General features: G+C 38.8%; 1 protein-coding gene across 30 annotated transcripts in view; it reads left to right on the top strand.

Annotated features, from left to right (window-relative positions):
• Positions 1–1,534: 1,534 nt before the first annotated feature.
• NEB (nebulin) overlaps positions 1,535–21,392 on the top strand; it is a 215,487-nt gene continuing 195,629 nt past the window's right edge. For all 30 annotated transcript variants that reach the window (XM_082464810.1, XM_082464809.1, XM_082464808.1 and 27 more), the window contains exons 1-9: positions 1,535–1,628; positions 2,244–2,328; positions 2,904–2,968; positions 8,602–8,802; positions 10,658–10,765; positions 11,235–11,339; positions 12,030–12,134; positions 12,816–12,920; positions 18,265–18,369. In XM_082464810.1, the coding sequence (XP_082320936.1) occupies positions 2,933–2,968; positions 8,602–8,802; positions 10,658–10,765; positions 11,235–11,339; positions 12,030–12,134; positions 12,816–12,920; positions 18,265–18,369 (765 nt within the window). In that variant the 5' untranslated portion in view covers positions 1,535–1,628; positions 2,244–2,328; positions 2,904–2,932. The remainder of the gene's footprint in view (positions 1,629–2,243; positions 2,329–2,903; positions 2,969–8,601; positions 8,803–10,657; positions 10,766–11,234; positions 11,340–12,029; positions 12,135–12,815; positions 12,921–18,264; positions 18,370–21,392) is intronic.

Here is a 21,392-nt window from a genome sequence, read left to right as displayed (position 1 = left end):
TTCAGTCTAATATAGAGTAAAGAGTAAAGAGTCCAATAAAATGTTTAAAGATGTAATAATAATTTTAAAATAATAATAGCTAACATTTATTGAGCACTTACTATGTGTAAGGCATATGATAAGAAGCTACCGATAGATCAAGGTGTCAATTGATTCTTTTTCCACAGAAGAGGCCATTGATAGGCCAGAAAAATAGAGGTGCTCTTTCATCTCGAGGGCATAACTCCAGATAAGCATTAATCTATGCCTATTTTTTACTTTATATATTTTTTATACTATATATATATTTTTAAAGGCCCATATTATTTTTCAATTTAACACCATCTTTTAAAAAGCACATAATGAATAGTAAGTCATAATTCTTCTAGTTTGCAGCTGCCAGGTGAATGATCTCATAATCCACACAAATATTCCTTGGTCATAAAACCTATGGAAAGAAAGTGAACAGGTATAATTAATTCAGATTATAAAATGATGTTCAAATTTTACCACCATATGAATCATGGAAGGGGGAGAGGTACGTATGTTTGAAATGTGACATTACTTCCTAACATTTAACCAAAAAGAACTATAACAATATGTTTAGTTTCAAATCCATATCAAGATGTGAGTGACCCATGGGGTTTTTGCCTTAGTACAGGGAAGTGGAAAGGGATTCAATCAGTGAAAATTGTCTTCAGGTAGAAAATTGTTGGATGATTTATACAAAGTCAATGTCTTACACTCTGACTTGCATAATAGAGCATTATCTTCTAGTAATTTACTGATTTCCATTTTATCTGCCCTTGCTGTTCAGAAATTGAACCCTTTTGTGCCTGCATTCACTCTTTGCTTCTAGGAGGCATTTGAGTAAATAGAAAATCAGTAACCCAGTTACATATGAGAGAGGCTCTGCATTCCTAGCAGCTAGGAATGCCTAGAAAGGGAGAAGGTGATGAACATGATTTGGCATCCTCCCTGCCTGGTTTAGTAATAGAAAAATGATGGGGCCTAATCTCTCTAATTACGCCCTGTGGATACCTTACCAGGTGTCACCATCAAGTATTTTCACCAATCACTTCATTTTATCACATTTTTAAAAACTGGTTTTGCCAACTTGATGTTTTCTGGATCTTATCCCTCTGTTTCTTTCACATCAACACCTGTAACTTATCTGTGGCTCACCTGGTGAGCTGTATCTGAGCGAGCATATTTATCTCCATGAAGATTGGAAAATTGACAGGAAGAAAGCAGTTGCAGAAGGTTAAAGCCCCTCAAAGTCATGCTGATTTTGTTCTAAATTCTTTTGCATGAATATGGTATTAAACAGAGCTGTAGGAAATGAGAGATTCAACATAAATTTGAACCCCATACTCTGGAAGTTAGGTAAAAGTCCATTACATTTGAATACTTCTATGCAAGCAATTTGTTACCCTTTATCCTTTAGTGGAATTGATGAACAGGTGGTTTTCAGAAGATCACTCAGTATATTTAGCTTCTGAAATTTGAGCGACTCGAGATCTGATTGGCTGCTCTGGCCACATGATAATTCGGAGCCCAGGCTCCTCGCTGGCTCTTGCCTGGGGGTCTCAGGAGGGGAGAGTTGGGAGAGGCTTTGCTGCTGAGGAAATTTATTTGGTAGATTGAAGGTAAGGCCAATTTATGGCTTTTTCTGTAATATTCTTTCAGGAGATGTTCCACAACTTCCCTTGAAGTATTTTCCAAAGTTTGGGTTATAACTGGGGAAATGAGTGATGCAAATGTGACGAGGAAAGTCTGTAACCCCTTTGCCCTACTCAGACCTTACTAATACGTAACATGTAGTGTGTGATTAAAGTCGAGTCCTATATTAACCAATTTATTGCTTGACTGAGTTGGCTCTCTTGTCTAACAAATTTTTTTTTTCATTTTTTGCCTTTTTTTTTTTTCTAAATATATTAGTACAAAAAGGATCTATGTTCTACGTTCCTATATTTATCTGGTTCCACTGGGCTTCATTTGCCTCAGAAGGAGCAACAGTTTTGCTAGCGTAACAAAACCAGCCACAGCTGGGGTATTGATTTACATGGCAAATATCTTTGGGCGAAGGGACAGCTGCTCCAAATCATCATCCACTTTTATCAAGAGAGAGTCCTACTCTCTGGCGTCAAACTAAGAAGGCCTTGGGAGATCCTTTTGCTAGTTCCTGAATTAGAAGCTTAGGCCAAAGGCCCACCATCTCATATGTACTTCAATCAATGCTTTAACAATTTGTTATTTTTCAGGTTTGAACAGAGCTACAGAAACAAAACGGAAAAAATCCACACAGGCCAATGGTGTTTGGGAAGAGAATAACCCCATTGCCTTGAGGTTTCTATTTTTTCTTTTAAAGTCTGTTGACAGATTTATTTTTATGTGTTCTAATTTGAAGCATAGGATCTATTGCATGCAATGTAGTAGAACAGGATGGAGACCTAAGGCAGCCCTCCTAGAATTTTGGTGCTACCAGGAAAAACTCCAACTTTTTCTGAAAGCCAAGCTGAACTTTCACTAAAATTTTTGCTTGAAATTTTACTTGAAAATACTGTTCTCCAAGTATCTGGAAATGTAAATACTCTGTACCTTTGAATCCAAACCCTTTACCTCCCTTACCTCAGCTTCCTTTTACAACTTTAGCTAAATTGATCATGTAGCTAGAAGTAGCAATACGAAACATATTCCTGCGGGAATCAAGAGAAAGAAATTTGAAGCCTCAGTTTTTTTAGACCTGTATTTAAATGTCTTTTCTCACTTAGCCTGCAAAAGTATATGAATATGTAGAATGGATTAGCCTTAAATTCTGTTTTTAGCATGTTATAAGATGGTTTCAGTCCTGGGGATAGATTCTAATGTATTTTCTAGTGTATAGATTCTAATGTATTTTCATTCGTCTGGAACATGAAAAGTTTGTAGGTGCCACTACTACTCTGGGAAAATGGCAGATGACGAAGAATATGAGGAGGTGGTGGAGGTAAGATTTTTTAAAATCCTGACTCTGACAGCAGAGAATTTTATGTGGCGACAATCAAAACCGTGTAGGTGAACTAATCATTCGAAAAACACATTGTCTATTATAACTTCTCAAGGAGTCATCATTAAAGCATAAGAAAGGAATATTTTACGTTCAGTTTCACTATAATTATGTGGGAGTAGAACTGAAAAGAAGTATCACTGTTTCCCACTTCTGCTTTTCTTTAAACTCTCAGAAAAAAAAAAAATGTGGGGTAAAGGCGGATTTTCATTTGTCTTCTGAAGCTACATTATTCCCCACTTCCCAGACCCCATGATCAAAGGGACTGAGGGGATGAAGAGAAAGTTCTGAGAACTGAACTCTATTTCTTAGTGTCTGCACAGCCACAGAGGAAAAAGAGCTACTTACTCTTTGCTTCAATCAGCTAATTATCTACGTATAGGGCAAAATGGACCAAGTGTTCAGAATAATATGTATATGAGCTTATAGACATATGGGAGATTTTATATATGTTTATGTGCACACACATACATATATAAAAGCAAACTCATGAGTTTATTTTTACTTATCTCACAAGTGACCGCTGGAGCCACACTTCCCCACCAACTCCAATATATTTACCCAAGGGAACAAGACTAGCTTTTGCATTTGAATTTTGAAAAAAAAAACAAAGATCATAGTGGGCATCTTGAAATATTCCCTCAAGATTATTGGTGGATATCTGACATGAGTTATATAAAGTTGTTAATTGTTTATTTTATATTTATATATATATTTTATATTTATTTTATTTTGTTTTTATTATGTTGTGGGTTTTCTTTACCACTTCTTGCCTTTAGCATCCATGTGATACATTGCCATTGAGTCTGAAGGTCCTTAATAATTACCAATTAAGCATGATGATCTACACATGTGAAAATCTCTAAGTGCCCAAGATACATGGAGGCAGCTTTGAAAATCTGTGCTTTTTAATAAGAATGAAATTAACTTTAAGAGTTACCCAGCATCAAATTCAAATTGAATGTGCCAAAATTTGTCTTTGGAAGATTATTTTATGGAGCAGTTTATATTTAGGTCAAGAAAATTTTATTCTACAAATAAAATTGCTTTTATTACTGAAGGATATGAAGAAGAAGAAGGAAAAGAAAAAAAAAAAACCCAGACTGAGCCTCATTCAATATAATGTTCAACTTCTCTGGCTTAAATGCCAAAGGTCATGTCTTCAGTGTTCAGTATTATCACTAGTGCATTTTACATACATCCCTGATGGTCAGAATAATTACTATGAAGCACTAACAAAATTATAAATTAAATTGCCTTTCCTATGGTGGTAATACCAGGAATACTTTTTAGCCTCCAACTTAAATATACCTTGTCTTTCTTAAAATAATTGTGTTCATTGGTCCCTGGAAATTGTCCTTAGTGCTAGATTTGATGGATTTAACTAGATGTCATAAAAATGGAGGAGGCTATTTTTAGGCATCTCACCCTTGCCATTTTGTTCCCATTACTGCTTCTGGGTCTGACCAGCAGGTGATAAACTAATAGACTTTCTGCCAGAGAGAATTGAACCAAGGTCTCTCTGACCTCAAAAAAGATGCCATGAGAATGGGATGGTGGCAGATTTAAGAAAATGGGCAGGGAAGAATTCACAAAACAGACAGGAACTAGCTTTAAAAATATATCTCCTGGGGATCTTGGACAACTAAATAAAATTGTACTGTCATTCTGTACTCAAACTTAAACTTGGAAAGAAAGGAAAAGGCAAAGATGTACTATCTAATTAGTGGCACAGCTCTAAAAAAAAAAAAAAAAAGTGAGATTTGGCATGCAAGTTTATGCCAACCATTTGGATAATGTTGCCTTTTTTGGTAAGCTTTTTTCTAAGACATATTTACTAATGAAGAGAGCCCAGCAAAGGTAAAATTTGATGGCTACCAAAGAGCTGCTTTTACTTGGGTGCTAAGAAAATCCAAAATAGTTGTGAATCATTCACTTTAGTTTAAAATTTCTTTTCAAGTCACTGATGTTTTGTGTGGCCAGAAAAATGGTTCCATGTAGATCAGCATCAAACAGCATTTCCTAAAGTGTCCAAATGATAGTTCCCATGTGATGAAGGCACAGCACATAAAAGAGATTCTCTGTCCTGTAAGAGCTTGTGATTTATGTTGCTATGTGTAAGGACACAGAGACAGAATTAGATTTCAGATTTTTAAAAAATAGTACGGGAGCAAAGAAAGCACAGGAGTGGGGGATGTTAAGCAAGTTTTATGCTAATTTTACTGCAAGTGAAACAGACCATGTGGCCTACTGACAATGGTTAAGTAATTTGATGAGAGTTCCCTGAAGCAACGGCAAAAGAAAGGCCCCCGAGGGGGATTTTGCCTTCAGTGTTTTTTCCTCCCTGAAATAATATGTTTTGGTGGTAAAGAAAATATGAAGCATAAAATGTTATACATTTTGTTAACTGAGAAAATGAACCAAGTGTTTCATTTTTATCCCTTTCCTTGTATGCCTCGGCCTAAACTAGTCTCTCCTTCTGTTCACCCAGCTTTGCTGGGTGATGCTGGGGGCAGGATTCCACTCTCCTTAGGCATCTGAAACAAAATGTCAGCCAGTTCCTATCCACGTCTATTTATTGCTAGTGATGTCAGAAGTAGTTCAAAAGTAGATTTGACTTCATATCCAGCCTGCAGGCACCTCAGAGCCATCAGTGGCAAATCGCTGCCTAACTTTCCCACATTTTGTTGATGAGGAATTTCACCGTAGCAACCCTTTACAGGACCATCATGCTACTAGAAGCGATTTGCTCATCACTCCAGAAGAAACTCTAATTGCTTAGTACTCAGGGTGGTATAGGGATAATTGAGATATGTCTATGCCTTCGGATCTATCATTTCCATGATAACAATATTTTAAAATTTTATTCACACTGAGGTTTCTGGTTTTCTTCTTTTTTATTGTTAGTCAGCAGTGAGTTTTATCACACACAGTTCCTCTCTGCCAACCCACACACTCAAGATATTGTTTATTTTGTTTGTTTTTTAAAAATTTATTTATTTTATTTATTTATTTTTGGCTGCGTTGGGTCTTCGTTGCTGCGTGCAGGCTTTCTCTAGTTGTGGCAAGCGGGGGCTACTCTTTGTTGCGGTGCACAGGCTTCTCATTGCGGTGGCTTCTCTTGTTGCGGAGCGTGGGCTCTAGGTGCGCAGGCTTCAGTAGTTGTGGCACGCGGGCTCAGTAGTTGTGGTTCACGGGTCCTAGAGTGCAGGCTCAGTAGTTGTGGCGCATGGGCTTAGTTGCTGCACAGCATGTGGGATCTTCCCGGACCAGGGTTTGAACCTGTGTCCCCTGCATTGGCAGGCGGATTCTTAACCACTGTGCCACCAGAGAAGCCCAAGATATTGTTATTATATTCTTTTCTCAGCAAACTCTATCTAGGGTACCATAAGAAAAAATTTTACTTGTCTCAAGTAAAATAGCTTCACCAGATAAGTAGCCAGCGTCAGACACTTTTCTCATCATTCTGTCTGCATCTCCTTGTCCAGTCTGAGGGCTTTCACTGTAGCTACCCTGATGTTTCACATAGTTGGAATGCGTTCCAAAATGTCAACAGCCTCCCTCATCTACTTCCTTCCCACAAATATTGAAAACCAACTGGACTAGTGAAATAAGCCAAGTGGTTCTACTGAGGCAGAGCAGAGGTGATTTCTGCTTTGGTTCTCATGATAACTTTGTTCTCTATTTATAGTATCACACAGGGGAGACAGTCTATGAAGAGGTGTGGGGGGAGGTAAGACCCAGCCCACACCTGCACGAGCTGCATGCTCATTAAAGCAGAAGGAGCCTTCTCCTCTCTCAGACTCCCAGGGCTGCCGAGCTGGCAAAAGGGAGAATCTGGAGGATCACTCACCTGTGTGCCCAGCAGCCGGTGTTAAAAGAATGAACGTTACCTGTTTTTACTATTCAGTATATCCAAGATGGCTAGGGATGGTTTCCCCTGTTACTCGTGTTGTATTTTTGGTGTAGGTGATGCTTATTAGAATAACGTCATTGGCTATCACCACTCTCTTGACTGCAGCAAAGGTATTGCCTTGGACTTGTGATTTGCACGGGGACCAACAGTTTTATTGTGTAGTGTCATAACTTCTGGGGCACCAGCTCTGCCAAAAGAGATGGCACCTCCAAGCCTTTGTTCTTGATGATACAATAAAATGCTACTTAGATTTTGGCACATTAGGAATTCTGAGAAAGTCATTTCCATAAATATTCCAAGTTGGAACTTTTCTTTTTCAAGCTGTCTCATGCTTCATTTTCTGCATGGAGCTGTTTCTCTTGAGCATGACAAATAGTGATATGGATGGCTAACCCTGAAGCCTGCATAAAAACTAACATCTGTAGATGTTGTAAATTGGTTAGTTTCTCACCATCAACCATACATCAGTAATAATGGGCAGAGAGCAACCTATTAACAATGATCTGACAAGAGTAGGGGTAGTTGTCATAGACGTACAATTTCCTTATCATTTAGGTTTCTATTTTCATAATTGATGCTGGAACTCTTCCTTTGGTACAGATGATATAAGCTGTGAAGGAAATTTTACTATGAGATGGATTGAAGATTTAGCTACTTATCTTCTTTTCTTACATACTGTATTTTTAACCTTGGACTAGACCCAAACTTTGGACCTTCGTTTCTTCCACTATAAAGCCTGTTGTAAGAAACAACAATCTCCCACCTACCACATACGTAGGACTGTTGTGAGGCTAACCAATTACCCCATTATGTTGTCATCATTATTCTTGTCCACGTAAGCATTTATTAGTGTAAATGGCACTCCAGTTCACATTCATTTTTTAAAAACATCTTTATTGGAGTATAATTGCTTTACAATGTTGTGTTAGTTTCTGCTGTATAACAAAGTGAATCAACTCTACGTATACACATATCCCCATATCCCCTCCGTCTGGTGTCTCCCTCCCACCCTCCCTATCACACCCCTCTAGGTGGTCACAAAGCACCGAGCTGGTCTCCCTGTGCTAACTGACTAAGCCAAGAGAATGGTAATCACTTGTAATATTGATGTGATTCATTTTTTCAAGTTCATCATTCTTTGTCTCATACTACAGAATGCTTAAAACACCTGCAGAACAAGCAACCAACTTTTTCTTAGAATCATTTAAAAGTTAATATTAAAGTCAAGAATTTGAGCTTTATTTGACTGTCTTCATTTTTTTGTTCCCTGATCCCAGTTTGCTTTTACTTTACCCATGCAGTTTAAGAAGATTTTTAAATGTTTGAAAATATTTTTACTTTTGATTTTTATCCTATCTTAAAGTGTTCCTTTAGGCAAATGGAGTTTTAAGGTAATGTTGCAAGTCAGTAAAGAGTAACCATTTTATTCCATGCAATCTGACACAATCAGCATTCAGATTTATGTCACACAATATGCCTTCACATGGATATAGCATGTGATTTCCTGCTTTGGCCTGCTTTAGATGTGGAGAAGTAACACCAGGGATATCAGTCTGACTTGAAGTTAGAATAATGTATATCAAGACTATGGTATCTCAGTTTTTACTTTCATAACAGTGTTGTCAAATTTTGACATAACTGCATGTCAAATTTTCAGACAGTAACAGAAACCTATGAAACTACGACAACAAAGACATCTGGCTATGGGCAAGCAGAAACTTCCAAACCGGCACTGGCACAGCCAGTACCAGCAAAGCCGGTGGAGAGGAAGAGAATCATTCGAAAGAAGATGGACTGTTCAAAGTTCATGACCCCTTACATTGCACACAGTCAGAAAATGCAGGATCTCTTCAGCACAGTAAGTTTCAAACAACTTCTGCTTATCTGGTTTTATTATTGAGAAATTACTGATCTCAACCAGCTCTGTTTTGGATGCTGGCTGGATTTTGCTTCTCAACCATGTATGAGACAAAACTTATTTTTACAGAAATATAATGTCTTGTAACTCTTGAATTCTGCTTTCAGGTAATTTACTTGCACCATTGCAGCATCAGGGGAAGCTGATGAAACTATCCCCACAAAATAAGCATAAGGCCAACTATAAAGCATTTACTGGATTTAATCACTATTTGTTAGCCAGTCTAGAATAATGAAATCATAGTTATAGATTTATAGATTTAGATATAGATTTATAGATATAGATTTAGTTGAAATCAGTTCACAGAAGCTAAATAGCACTTATCTGCACTATGTCTGAGCATGATGCCCTTCAAGTAGACTAGCTAACAGTATATAACAAGGTCTCTAGGAGGTATAGTGAAAAAGAACGTGTAGTTTAAAAAACCAGGATCAGACTAAGAACTCATGTGAAACTGAGGATCAGAATGTTTTACTGTACCTTGGAACAGCAGTTTTTTAACTGTGGCTGCACATTGGAATTCCCGAGAAGCTTTAAAACTACTGATGCCCAGGCTGTTCTAGTTTAATTGGTCCAGGCAGGCCTGGGACCTGTAGAGGAGGATTTTTAAAAGCTTCCCAGCCTCTAATGTGCAGCCCAGGTTGAGAATCACTGCTTTTGATGATCCCTGGTCCTTACATTTCCATGTACAGTTCTGTAAGTTACACTGACTGGCAGCAGGTTTAGACCCCTTTGAATGGATCTAACTTGTTGATTGTCCAGAGTAGACTGAGGTCTCACTAGGTGGCCTGATTGCACATCCTCTGGAGGTTTGAAAAAGATGAAAGGTACTCAGGGGAACATCGGATTATATAGGATTAATGCTTATGTCAAAAGCATCCTTTTGTGGTTGGCCAATAAATATTCATTTCTGGTTGAGTGTTAACTACTGGGGACTATTTGGTAAATTTCTAGTTCAGATTCTTGAATGATCTAAAATTTAGGTTTTCTAAAATTTAGATTTCTAAAAACAAGATTATCTTGCCTCTTTTATCACAGTCGTATTCAGCAAAGATAGAAAAATTTATCTGTCAATTTATTGCCATAAAAATCTCATTAATTCAGACACTAATATTCAAGAATTTCTGATGGTCTGAACAAAATGTTGGCAAAGGTTTGTAACATGTTTAAAGTGATTAGTAATGAAATCAATAGTATAATTTAGATTGTTGACTATTCCACTTGAGTCTTCCTGAAGCATTAATAGTGATAAATTATGCATATTATTGTTAAAGCAAGAACTCGTATATTTAGCAGAAATAATAAAATTGCATTCCTTTTCAAAATACTCATAATTTAGACTTCCCATTAATTCAGCTGGTGTCTCAGTTATCTAAATTACTGAGATTTAGCTGCAACTTCTGAACTGAATATTTTTGCATTGTATTAGCAATCAAATCTTTTCAGACTTGACTCAATTTCTATACTTATTTCCTAAAATTATTGAGGTTCCAGCTTTTTATGTGTGAATTCAGACAATAAAAATATTGAAAGAATCATTTTAGGGCATTTCCAAGACAATATTTTATAATAAAATTTCTACTGTCTCCAGTATTCAGCCATGTTTAGGAAGAACAATTAACATATCTATTTTAGTTTTTGTTGAGAATCAGGGTAGGGGACAAAAAGAGAGCTATTATAATTGATAACTGTTATAACCTGCAAGATTAAAAAAAAAGATGGGGATGTGTGCATTGCCTGAAAGTTCTGCTGCTGTGTTGTTAGGTTTTAGGCTAATATCTGATATTCTTTTTAGAATAAATACAAGGAGAACTATGAGAAAGCAAAAGGACAGCCATACGCCATCACAACTGATACCCCAGAACTTCGCAGAATCAAGAAAGTACAAGATCAACTCAGTGAGGTGGGCTGCATTGCTAAAATAAAGGAGAGAGACATTTCAAAAATATGCCTACTACTGGGAATTTGAGGGCTTTAAATAGGTGCGGAGAGAATAAGGGGTCGAATTACTATGAGCCAGTCCAGAAATCTAGAGGAAGCAACGGCCATAGATTATGCTGCTGTAAATGTGAACCTAAAGAGATTTCTAAAAGCTTGGTTTAAAGGTGATGTGAGATGGGAGCTCCAGCTCGCTGTGATCCTCCATACTGGAGCACAGGGAGGCTGAAATTTGCCCGGGAAAGAAGACACGCAGTAAATACAGGTGCTCTGTAGATCTTTGGAGATCACAGTTTTCTACCTAAAATGCAGAAACTTGGCTTTGCGATGCAGACATAGAGTGATTGGGTCAGTGCTCTTTATTATAAGATATTCTTTAATATACTCATATGTTCATGCCTGTCATGAGTTCTAATTTTACATTATTTTTGCAGGTTAAGTATCGAATAGATGGTGATGTTGCTAAAACTATTTGTCACGTAGACGAAAAAGCAAAGGACATTGAACATGCAAAGAAAGTGTCGCAGCAAGTCAGTAAGGTAAGGTCATGGGATGGATAGCTGGGGTACTAAATAGCATGTGCATTGTCTCTGCCTGGCCTTAGAGGAGAAAACTGGACTGGCCAGATCCTGCTCACCAGTCTCACTTGAACCCATAGGCATGGTGGGCTCTAATGGCAACACGTGTCAGGGAGGCTGCACAGGTGACTGAAGTGGCCAGTCAGAGCTATGGGAGTTGGAAAGCCCAGGCCCTGCCACTCAGCTCCAGGCAGGTGCTGCACAGAATGCGGTCCCAGTGTCACCAGAATCTCTTATTTATTTTTTAAAGAAGTTGGGAGGTGAATTTTTATGAGAAATCTCCAAATTTCAAAGGTAGGCAACTAATTAAAACATTAAAAAAAAATACCATCTAAGTCAAACACATCTACCATCCAAATTCAGTGAATGACTGACAGGTTGCAACCTTTGAAAAGAATCCCTAGAGAATCAGAATCATGATTTAGTTTACAAAATTAGGCTTTTCAAGTAAAAGCTTACTAATGCAGGCAAATTATCATGGGATGTCGACATGGTCAACGTTTCCATAATTGATGCTGGTGGCACATCAGCAGGCTTTGCATGAGGACAACTTGAGTTTGAAAGACTCTTCATAGTGCTCTCCTTTGTGCTCTAAATCCTCATGCCCTTGCGGGAGACATCAAGCCAAGGTCCTCTGTTCTTTCTGTCCAGGTTTTATACAAGCAGAACTGGGAAGACACCAAGGATAAGTACCTGCTTCCTCCTGATGCCCCTGAACTTGTCCAGGCCATCAAGAACACAGCCATGTTCAGTAAGGTAAAGGCCTCTGCTCTGTCGCCACTTCTATCTTCTCGTGTCCTCCCACAAGTCATGCAGAGGGATACCCCGTAAACCCTGGCTAGTCTGGAATACGGTTCCCCAATCATTTTGTGAGTAACCTTGAGACATGTGGGCCTGCAGGGATAGGGCTGGCCAGGAGGAACTGAGAAGAAAGCTCTTGGGCCAAGTAGAGGAGAGGGTCTGAACAACCGGGGAAAACAAAGATGCACCTGAGAGCCTGCTGTGAGACCCACAAAGACCCACAGAGTGTAGAGCCCGTGCTACACTTTGGATATTCCCAGCTGTCACTCTCATTAAAGCTTTAATTTTCTCACTCTTATTAAAGGTTTATTAAAGGTTTAAGCACAGCAATTATGCTAAGTGCTTCCTGGCTCCTTACATTTGCATTAGTACTTGCTGCAGGAGGCAGGTGCAGTTACAGAGGGGAGATGAAACAGAATCAGACACATCTGCCTTTCTGTAAATAAGACTTGTCAGGAGAAGCTGGAGAAGCTATTAATAAATATGACTTGGATTGAATGGAATTTGTGAATTCCACTTACCTTTGCTCTCACCTTGCCCTGGGTTCTTTATGCCATTGATGGATGAATTCAAAATTATATATTTCAAGTAAGTGTGTTCTCACGTTCTCATAACTTTCATTTTTCCCTGATTTAGAAACTTTACACTGAAGACTGGGAAGCTGACAAAACTTTGTTTTATCCATATAATGATAGCCCGGAGCTGAGGAGGGTTGCCCAAGCCCAGAAAGCTCTCAGTGATGTAAGTGCAGTGCAGTGTGCACATTTGGGAGTGTGGAATCAGGACACCTCGAATTATGTCTTCTAGCCAGAAGTTCATTGCAACTCCTCCTATAAAAAGACTAAGTGCTATTATTTCAAAGGAGTACGTATAGAATCATTATAATTTATGATGTCTAATTTAAATTAGATTTTATAATTTATATTACATATAAGTTAGTCTAATGCCCTCTTCTTACTGGTGAGGAACCTGAGTCTAAGGTCACATAAGTAGTTAGTGGCAGAGCCCAGACCAAAAACCTCGTCTTGTGATCCTAAGACCAATGTTCTTTCCGCTAGAGCATGTGTCCTTCTATCCCGCTGGCTGGAGTTAAGTTTTTCTGTGACATTAGAGTGGCATTTAAAAAAACTTATTGGGATTATAGCCACCTTCCCAAATGTATTAAGGGAACAATGTTATTGAAGGACTTTGATTTGCTATCCTAATCATAAAGTCTGAACTGTGATATGTCCCCTACTTCTGCACGGGGCACCTGACTACGTACTTGTCCAAACATCTTTGTGTGGTTATCTCACAAAGAGCTCTCGCCATTGAGTTTACATAGAGGATATTTCAGAGTTAGTGAAAAAAAAAAAAAAAAAAAATTCAGCAGCCCCACTGGCCAGAATTTTAGTATCCTAGACCTTGAAATCTTTATTAGAGGAACTTAAAAGGCATAATAGAGCTCTTAGAATTGAGAGCAGCAGCGGCAAAGATGACCACTTGGGTCCAGCACTAGCCCTTGTTTTGAGGTAATTTATTTCTTGACCCCTTGATTTGCTAGAGGCCATACTGAAAATAAGACTGCTCTAGGCTTCAGGAAAACACTGTATTATAGAATGAGACATTGTCTTTCATTCAATAGACCCCTGAACCTCTTATGTTCAACATAGACTTAAGTCACTTGGCATCTTGAGACTCATTAGAATGCATCTTAGGATCCTATCTTGCCCTGAACTGAAGTTATACATACTCATTTGAAGGTATCTCCAACTTTTGAGCTCTATTTTTTAATTCCTATCATTTGATATCAACTGCAAGTTTAATAGACATATTTCTATCCCAGTTTGCATATAATTGATTAAAATATAGCACAGATATAATCCTATCCTTCCACAGGGTAAACTAGGAAATAATGGAGGCATAACAAAATTTTAAGGCCAGCTAGTAAATGGCAGCAATTTTAATGGGAACCTTCTGCCTCTCTTTTAAGATTAGCTGTTTGGTTTTGAATCTCATAAATGTACAATGTTGTTGTGTGGCCTTTATCAAGTGATCAATAATTTTTTTATTGAAAGTCCATTATGCATGCATACCTGGCAGGATGAAAAAGTACAAGAAATTTTCATCCTTTCCCCCTGAGAATTTAAAACCAGGCTGGTAAGATGAAAGTGTTATATAACAAACAACAAGACAAAAATAAAAAAACAAAAACAGAAAAGCCAAACCCAAACCCTACAGTCTAATATTTGCTAAGAGAAAGACAGGACATGTGTGAATAATCAGAGAAAGCCATATGGAGGTGGTGATCCCAAGGGAATAGGTAGTGATAAACAGGAAAGGCATTTTGAGGAGAGATAGTACTGGACAAAGGGACAGAAGTGAAATGAGTCTGGAGTTTCAGGGGACAAAGAAAGTGAATGCTTGCTGTGATAAACCATAATGGAAAAGAATATAAAAAAAGAATGCCTCTATGTGTATAACTGAGTCACTTTGCTGTACAGCAGAGATGGGCACAACATTGTAAATCAACTCTACTTCAATTTTAAAAAATTGAAAAAAAAAGAAAAGAAAGTGAATGCTGTGAGTGTTCAGATAGGAAGGCACTTGTAAGAAACTGGTAGCAGGACCTTGAAAATCAGACAAAATAGCTTTGATATAATATGGTAGGCAATGAGAAGCATCATAAGATTTTAGAGAGGAAAACAACATGATAAAAGTAGAATCTCAGGAGGCAGACAGCAGAAGCAAGAAGAACTACAGTCCTGCAGCCTGTGGAACAAAAACCACATTCACAGAAAGGTAGACAAAATGAAAAGGCAGAGGACTATGTACCAGATGAAGGAACACGATAAAACCCTAGGAAAACAACTAAATGAAGTGGAGATAGGCAACCTTCCAGAAAAAGAATTCAGAATAATGATAGTGAAGATGATCCAGGACCTCGGAAAAAGAATGGAGGCAAAGATCGAGAAGATGCAAGAAATGTTTAACAAAGACCTAGAAGAATTAAAGAGCAAACACCTGAAAGAATCTGGAGAAATTTTGATGGACCATATGGTGGATTGAGACAGGGAACATCATGATTTGTAGAACATTATTTTAGTAACACAGACAAATCAGAGGGATGATGGAGACAAAGGAGAGGAAGAAAGGAATCTGAAGGTGGTATTTAAAAAGTGTTAATGGCATTAGATATTGGAGATAAAGGTGAGAAAGGAAACATCCATGAGTTTATGACAGACTGGTAGTCTGGGTGAATAAGGGTATAAGTGGTAAAGATGCCTTTAGTGAAAAGAGAAATAGAGTTGAGATAATGGGAGAAACATTCAGATCAAGGCATTTGATAAACTAGAAATTTAGTTCTGTTGCACAGGTGTGAGATCAGGACAAGAGATTAATATTTGAGTCAAATAATTTTTTAGAACTGACAGCTGTAGACATGAAAATGTATGAGGGAGGCAGAACAGTGTATGGCCAAGGGCAGAGTTCTGGAGGACACCCACACTTAGGACACCTGGAAAGGAGCCAACAGAAGAATGACAGAACAAAGGTCGGAGAAGTTGAAGGGGAACCAGGAAATGCCATGTTGTGTAAGCCTAGGGAGAAGTTTCCAAGAAGACTCTTAATCTCCAACTGTCTCCTTTTACCCACAAAATGGAGAGATGAAGGGTCACCTCCATGCTACTTTAGTTCTGTGGACTTTGAACAATTAAAGTTGACCACATTTTTTGAGATATCTCAATAGAAGACATAATGAAGAAGAATTTATAATAACGAAGTAGAATCTTCCCATCCTTGCCTCAGAAAGACTTGGCAGTTGAGGTATGGCTTTTATTTTTGCTGCAGACCAAGTATCAGATTACCAGCATGCCTATTAATACTGTTGTCAGCACCATGAACTTCTACAATTATTGGACACAGGGCCTCAAACAAGCTGTTGTCCACAAACATACCACTGGGTAGGTTCATAGATTTTGAGCTAAGGATTTGGTTTCAGAGCCTCTCTCTCCCTCTCTGTGTCCTTAACCCTACTTACCATGTTTTCCTTATTATCTAAGTAGAGACAAATGACTTTGCAAACACTGAGAGTCTTTAAGCCGATCCAGAGTACTGAATTCTAACTAGACAGAATTCTGAACAAAGGTTCTTCAGAAATTAGGACTTCTAGATCTGATTTCTCAGAAAGTTCTTGACAGCATGTCATACTTAGTAAGCATTTCTCCTGGCAGAATGTTGCTTTCTCCTTAAGGACTTAGCTAGTCATGGAAAAATACAGGTTGCTCTATGCCTAGAATAAGTCTTCACTTATTTAAAAGAAAATAAGCCATGGAATTAATACAAATACATTTTAAAATCTGTCTTTTGTATCCCAATCGACTTAGTATTTGTGAAAGCGTTTATATAGGCACTAGGTAGATATTTTTAGAATAAGATATAGTTAGACTTGGTTAAAGTATGACGAAGATGATTGTGACCTTGGAACTATCCTACCTATTTACTTTATAAATAAGGATACTGCCACATGGAAGAAGAAATCATTTGTAGAAGTCTCACAGCTGAGTAGTGGAAGAGCTGGGAGGATAATTCTCCTCTTCAGATCTCCCCCGATGGCCTCAGTTTGTAAAACACACATTCAGAAATCAGTCATCAAACCCTCACTCCAGTCAGGTACTAGACAGGGAACAGGGTTCCCAAATGAGAGGTTGCCATCCCAGAGCTCATAATCCAAGGTGGGACAGACATGTAAACAACCAGTTACAGTGTCATCCGATAATTCCTTTAAAGGAGGTAAGGGCCAAGTTGAGTGAGATCCCAGGAGAAGGTCATCAAGACAAAAAAGGCTCAAGAGGTGAAATCATGCCTGTCCTGAGACATGAAGAATGAGTAGCAGTTTGCAAGCCGATGGGGAAAAGGTGGAGTTGGAGCTTCCAGGGAAAGGGAACAGCATGTCTGAGGTTCAGAGGCATAAAAGGACCTTGTGTGTCTGGGGATCTGTGAATGTTCTACATTGTTAGAGGCAAGGGTCAAGACTGGTGGAAGAAAAAGCCAGAGAAGTCAGTAGTGAAGAAAAAAGGGAGAACAGGAGCCAAGGGGATGCATAGTTAATGGGCACAATGCTTATTTTAAGGTTAGAGAGGCCTTTTGTAGGCTGAAGGAAAGAAGCTAATGAAGAGGGAGCTGTTGAATCTGTAAGAAAGAAGAGGGGTGGCTTCTAGAGCTGGGTACCCAGGGCTACCAGAGTGAGCAGCACCCCATGTGCAGGACTCATGCCCTGCAAGGGATGCTTCCTCTGGGCCATGCAGGGGCTGGGAGAGGCAGGGATGAGGATAGATAAAGATAAGTGTGTAGCCTGTCTTTATGAAAGAGGAAGCTGAGAGGAAAATGGAGCGGATTGGACAGTGTTGGGGTTTCAGACGAGTCACTGGGAGTAGAGACTGACCAGAGACACAAAATGGGATGTTCAAGCTTCAATAAAGGCAAAGTAGCAATTGGGTACCATAAATGCAGAGTTTTAGGCACAGAGCACCAAGCAAGTAGCTGTTCACAGAACATACCATTGGGTAGACACATAGATTTCAACTAGAGGCTTGGGTTCCAGAGGCTTCCTCTCCCACCTCTGCACCTTCTTCCAGTGTCCCTTTTAACCCTGCTTATGGTGCTGTCATTACCTAATCCGCAGAGTTGTGTGATTTTCCTCAGCAGCACTCAGCATCCTGGATATAAGAACAGCTGAAGTGTGTGCTTGACTTTTCCAGAGCTGGGAGTTTGTGAGCAAGTGTGATGTAAAGACAAGAGGATGGGAGTTGACGGTGCTAGTTAAGAGAATAACTTTAGTTGTAAATCATGGTGTGGAGACGAATGGAAGGGGATGGATGTAAGGCCAGTAGTCTTGGAGAAGGAAGACTCAAAGAAATTGAAATCACTAGTAAAGCTGAGAGAAAGGGCCTGTAACATTTAAAAGGATAAATTACGGTACACTAAAATGTAAGACTTCAAATAAAGTGGAAAACATAGCCTTTTCTAAAAAATGCCAACAAATGGAATGTGGGAAGTAGATTAATTTGCTATAGCTCTTGAACATCCCTGTCTTTTATTTTGTCAGATTGCCTACAAAAAAGGTCACACTGAACAGCAAACTCAATTCACATCTCTGCCGGATCCTCCAGATATAGAATTTGCCAAGAAAGTGACCAATCAAGTGAGCAAGGTAAGTAAATAGGGCTGGGACACTGTTTCCCTTGAAAACTCTGCTGAATAATCTCAACCATCAGAGAAAGTAACTAAGATCAACCTAAAAACGCAACACAAACACTAAGAGTATTTGTGTATATGACCGGAAAACTCTACAGCTAAAGAAACACATCCATTAACACCATGGAACCATGTTAATAAATACTCAGCCAGCTTGATGACTCAGTGATTGATACATGGGAAAGTGTTTTGAGAACTGAACCCACGTCCTGATGTCCTTTGACATTTTGACTTATGAGAGGGATACTAACAGAGTAACCAAGTAACTGCAAATTTCCACAAAGGATCTGATTGTTTTAATTCAGTGCAGACCCTGTATAGTTTTATGCTCAGAGTCAGACTTGGAGAAAATAAGAGTGCATGAGTGGTCTCTCAGATGTAGTTTGGTTAGACAGCCCTGGGAAGTGCACCTCATCATTTTTAAGGCCCTGGCAAACAGCTTAGTCTGTCTGTATTTAGTCTGGTAAACTAGCTCTGAGGAATGCAGCCCTGACAGGGAATGCAGAGAAACAGATGTTCAACTGATGAATAGATCCATGCTAAATTCCATTTTAATTTGGCCCAAATCAGGCCACTTTCTCCTGGGATACTGCTGCTTTTAAATACTTTCCTTTGCCCTCTGTGGAGTTGACTGTCAGTTTGGTCTTCTGCTTGAATTGTGATGGGACCTCAAGATTTCTATCTTGTTTAAGTATTTTGGGGGAAAGTATGTCTCCAGTAAAGGAGAAGGAAGAAGATTACAGATGATGAAGTCTATTCAGCAATATTTTTTAGTGTCTGATATTGCAGATTACCTACTGGTGTAACCAAGGGCTATTTGGATAAAAGATCTACTAAGTACAGTAAATTTTCACTGATAGGAATACCATGAACCTGAAATTTTGCCCAGGCAGGGCTAAGCAGATATTAACTTTAGAACTAACTATTCACAAAGAGATGGCCTCCTAAAAGTGTTGCTACTGTAAATAAGATTGGAGAGAAGGGCAATTAGAGAGAAGGATGGTTATTTATTTATTTTTTTGGGGGGAGAAAAATAAAAAACAGCTTTCAAGTAGTCATTTAGAAAGAAAAAGAAATCTATTTTTAATATTTGCAACATTCTTTTACCTCATTTGAGTATGCGGGGTGGGTACTTGAAAGTGATTTTAAAAAATCTATTTCAAACTCCTCTATAATCAGTATCTCCACTAATTTAGGCTTGCCAGTTAGTCTAGAGCTGCACCCTTTTTTTTTTTTTAACATCTTTATTGGAGTATAATTGCTTTACAATTGTGTGTTAGTTTCTGCTGTATTATAAAGTGAATCAGCTATATGTATACATAAATCCCCATATCCCCTCCGTCTTACTTCTCCCTCCCACCCTCCCTATCCCACCCCTCTAGGTGGTCACAAATCACCGAGCTGATCTCCCTGTGCTATGCAGCTGCTTCCCACTAGCTATCTATTTTACATTTGGTAGTGTAAATATGTCAATGCTACTCTCTCACTTCGTCCCAGCTTACCCTTCCCCTTCCCCGTGTCCTCAAGTCCATTCTCTATGTCTGCATCTTTATTCCTGTCCTGCCCCTAGGTTCTTCAGAACCTTTTTTTTTTTTTTTTTTTAGATTCCATATATATGTGTTAGCATATGGGATTTGTTTTTCTCTTTCTGACTTACTTCACTACGTATGACAGACTAGGTCAATCCACCTCACTACAAATAACTCAATTTCGTTTCTTTTTATGGCTGAGTAATATTCCATTGTATACATGTGCCACATCTTCTTTATCCATTCATCTGTCGATGGCCACTTAGGTTGTAGAGCTGCACTCTTAATAGAGTAGCCACCAGACACATGTGACTATTGAGCACTTGAAATGTGAGGGTATGAACTGAGTCCTATATGTGTGAAATATACACTGGATCTTGGATCTTGGACACTTGGTATGACAAAAGGTAAAATAGCTCATTAATTATTTTATATTATGTTGAAATGACAATATTTGGCATCTATTGGCTTAAGTAAAATATATTATTCAAATTAATTTCCCACCTGTTCTTTTTTTACATTTTAAAGTATGGCTACTAGAAAACTTAACATTACAGTGGTGGCTTGGATTATATGCCTATTGGATTGTGGCAGTCTGCTGGATGCAGAGACAGCATTGGGTACTTTGAAAGCATTGCTACGACTGGGTTTGCTTTGTGGAATAACAATATGATCCAAGGGGAGGAGGGCTGTGGATGAAGGTCGTTAAATTCAGCCATGGTGATAGTTATTCATCCCAGTCTCATCCAGATTTCCAACTTCTTAATGGCTGTTGTGCATCCAAAATAATAGTCACATTGGGAAGAAGTGCTTGTGATGGGTAGCAGTCCATCCAACAACAAACCATCCAGTAAGAGAGGTGTAGGGCTGCCAGGGGTGACTTAGATGTGGGACTTGCTGCCTTTCTTTTGAAGTCTTCCTCACTCTCAAGCTGCTTTGACCCATGTGTCAGTATCATTTCCTTTCTCTCCAAAAAGGTAAAATCTCCTTTATGTACTCCCTTTCGTGCTTTAATTTCTTTGCATTTCCTTGTCGGATTATGTCTCCCAGATCCACCCCTTTGTCTTACAGCCTCCAGTTCAGATTTTAACATAAGGAGCACATATCTGTAATGATTATATTGCCGTTACATTCTGTTTTCCATCCTTCCTTACTATACCTTTCGGAATCAAGTCTCTCACCTTTGTCTTTGGCCAAAGCCATCAAGTACATGCCAGCATCTCCTCCTGGCTCAGCGCGTTTTGTAGAGATGGGTAGGCAGGCAGGGCTGTTTGTGTACACCGTGCCTACTACAACCAGCTGGGGTTGTTACAGGAGGTTCTGTAAGAAACACTGGGAAGTCCCTTTAGCTTCTCTGTGCCTGCTTCTCTGCTTTCTTCCAGACTCGCGATAGGAAAGATATAAGATTTCAGGTTGGAATTTCCAGTTGACACTAGGTCTGGACCTGAAA

The sequence above is a fragment of the Balaenoptera physalus genome (assembly GCF_965194825.1).
Source record: "Balaenoptera physalus genome assembly, chromosome: 6".
NCBI classification, from domain to species: Eukaryota; Metazoa; Chordata; class Mammalia; order Artiodactyla; family Balaenopteridae; genus Balaenoptera; species Balaenoptera physalus.
Note: the sequence above shows the minus strand (reverse complement) of the source record. Positions and strands in the feature narration are given on the sequence as shown.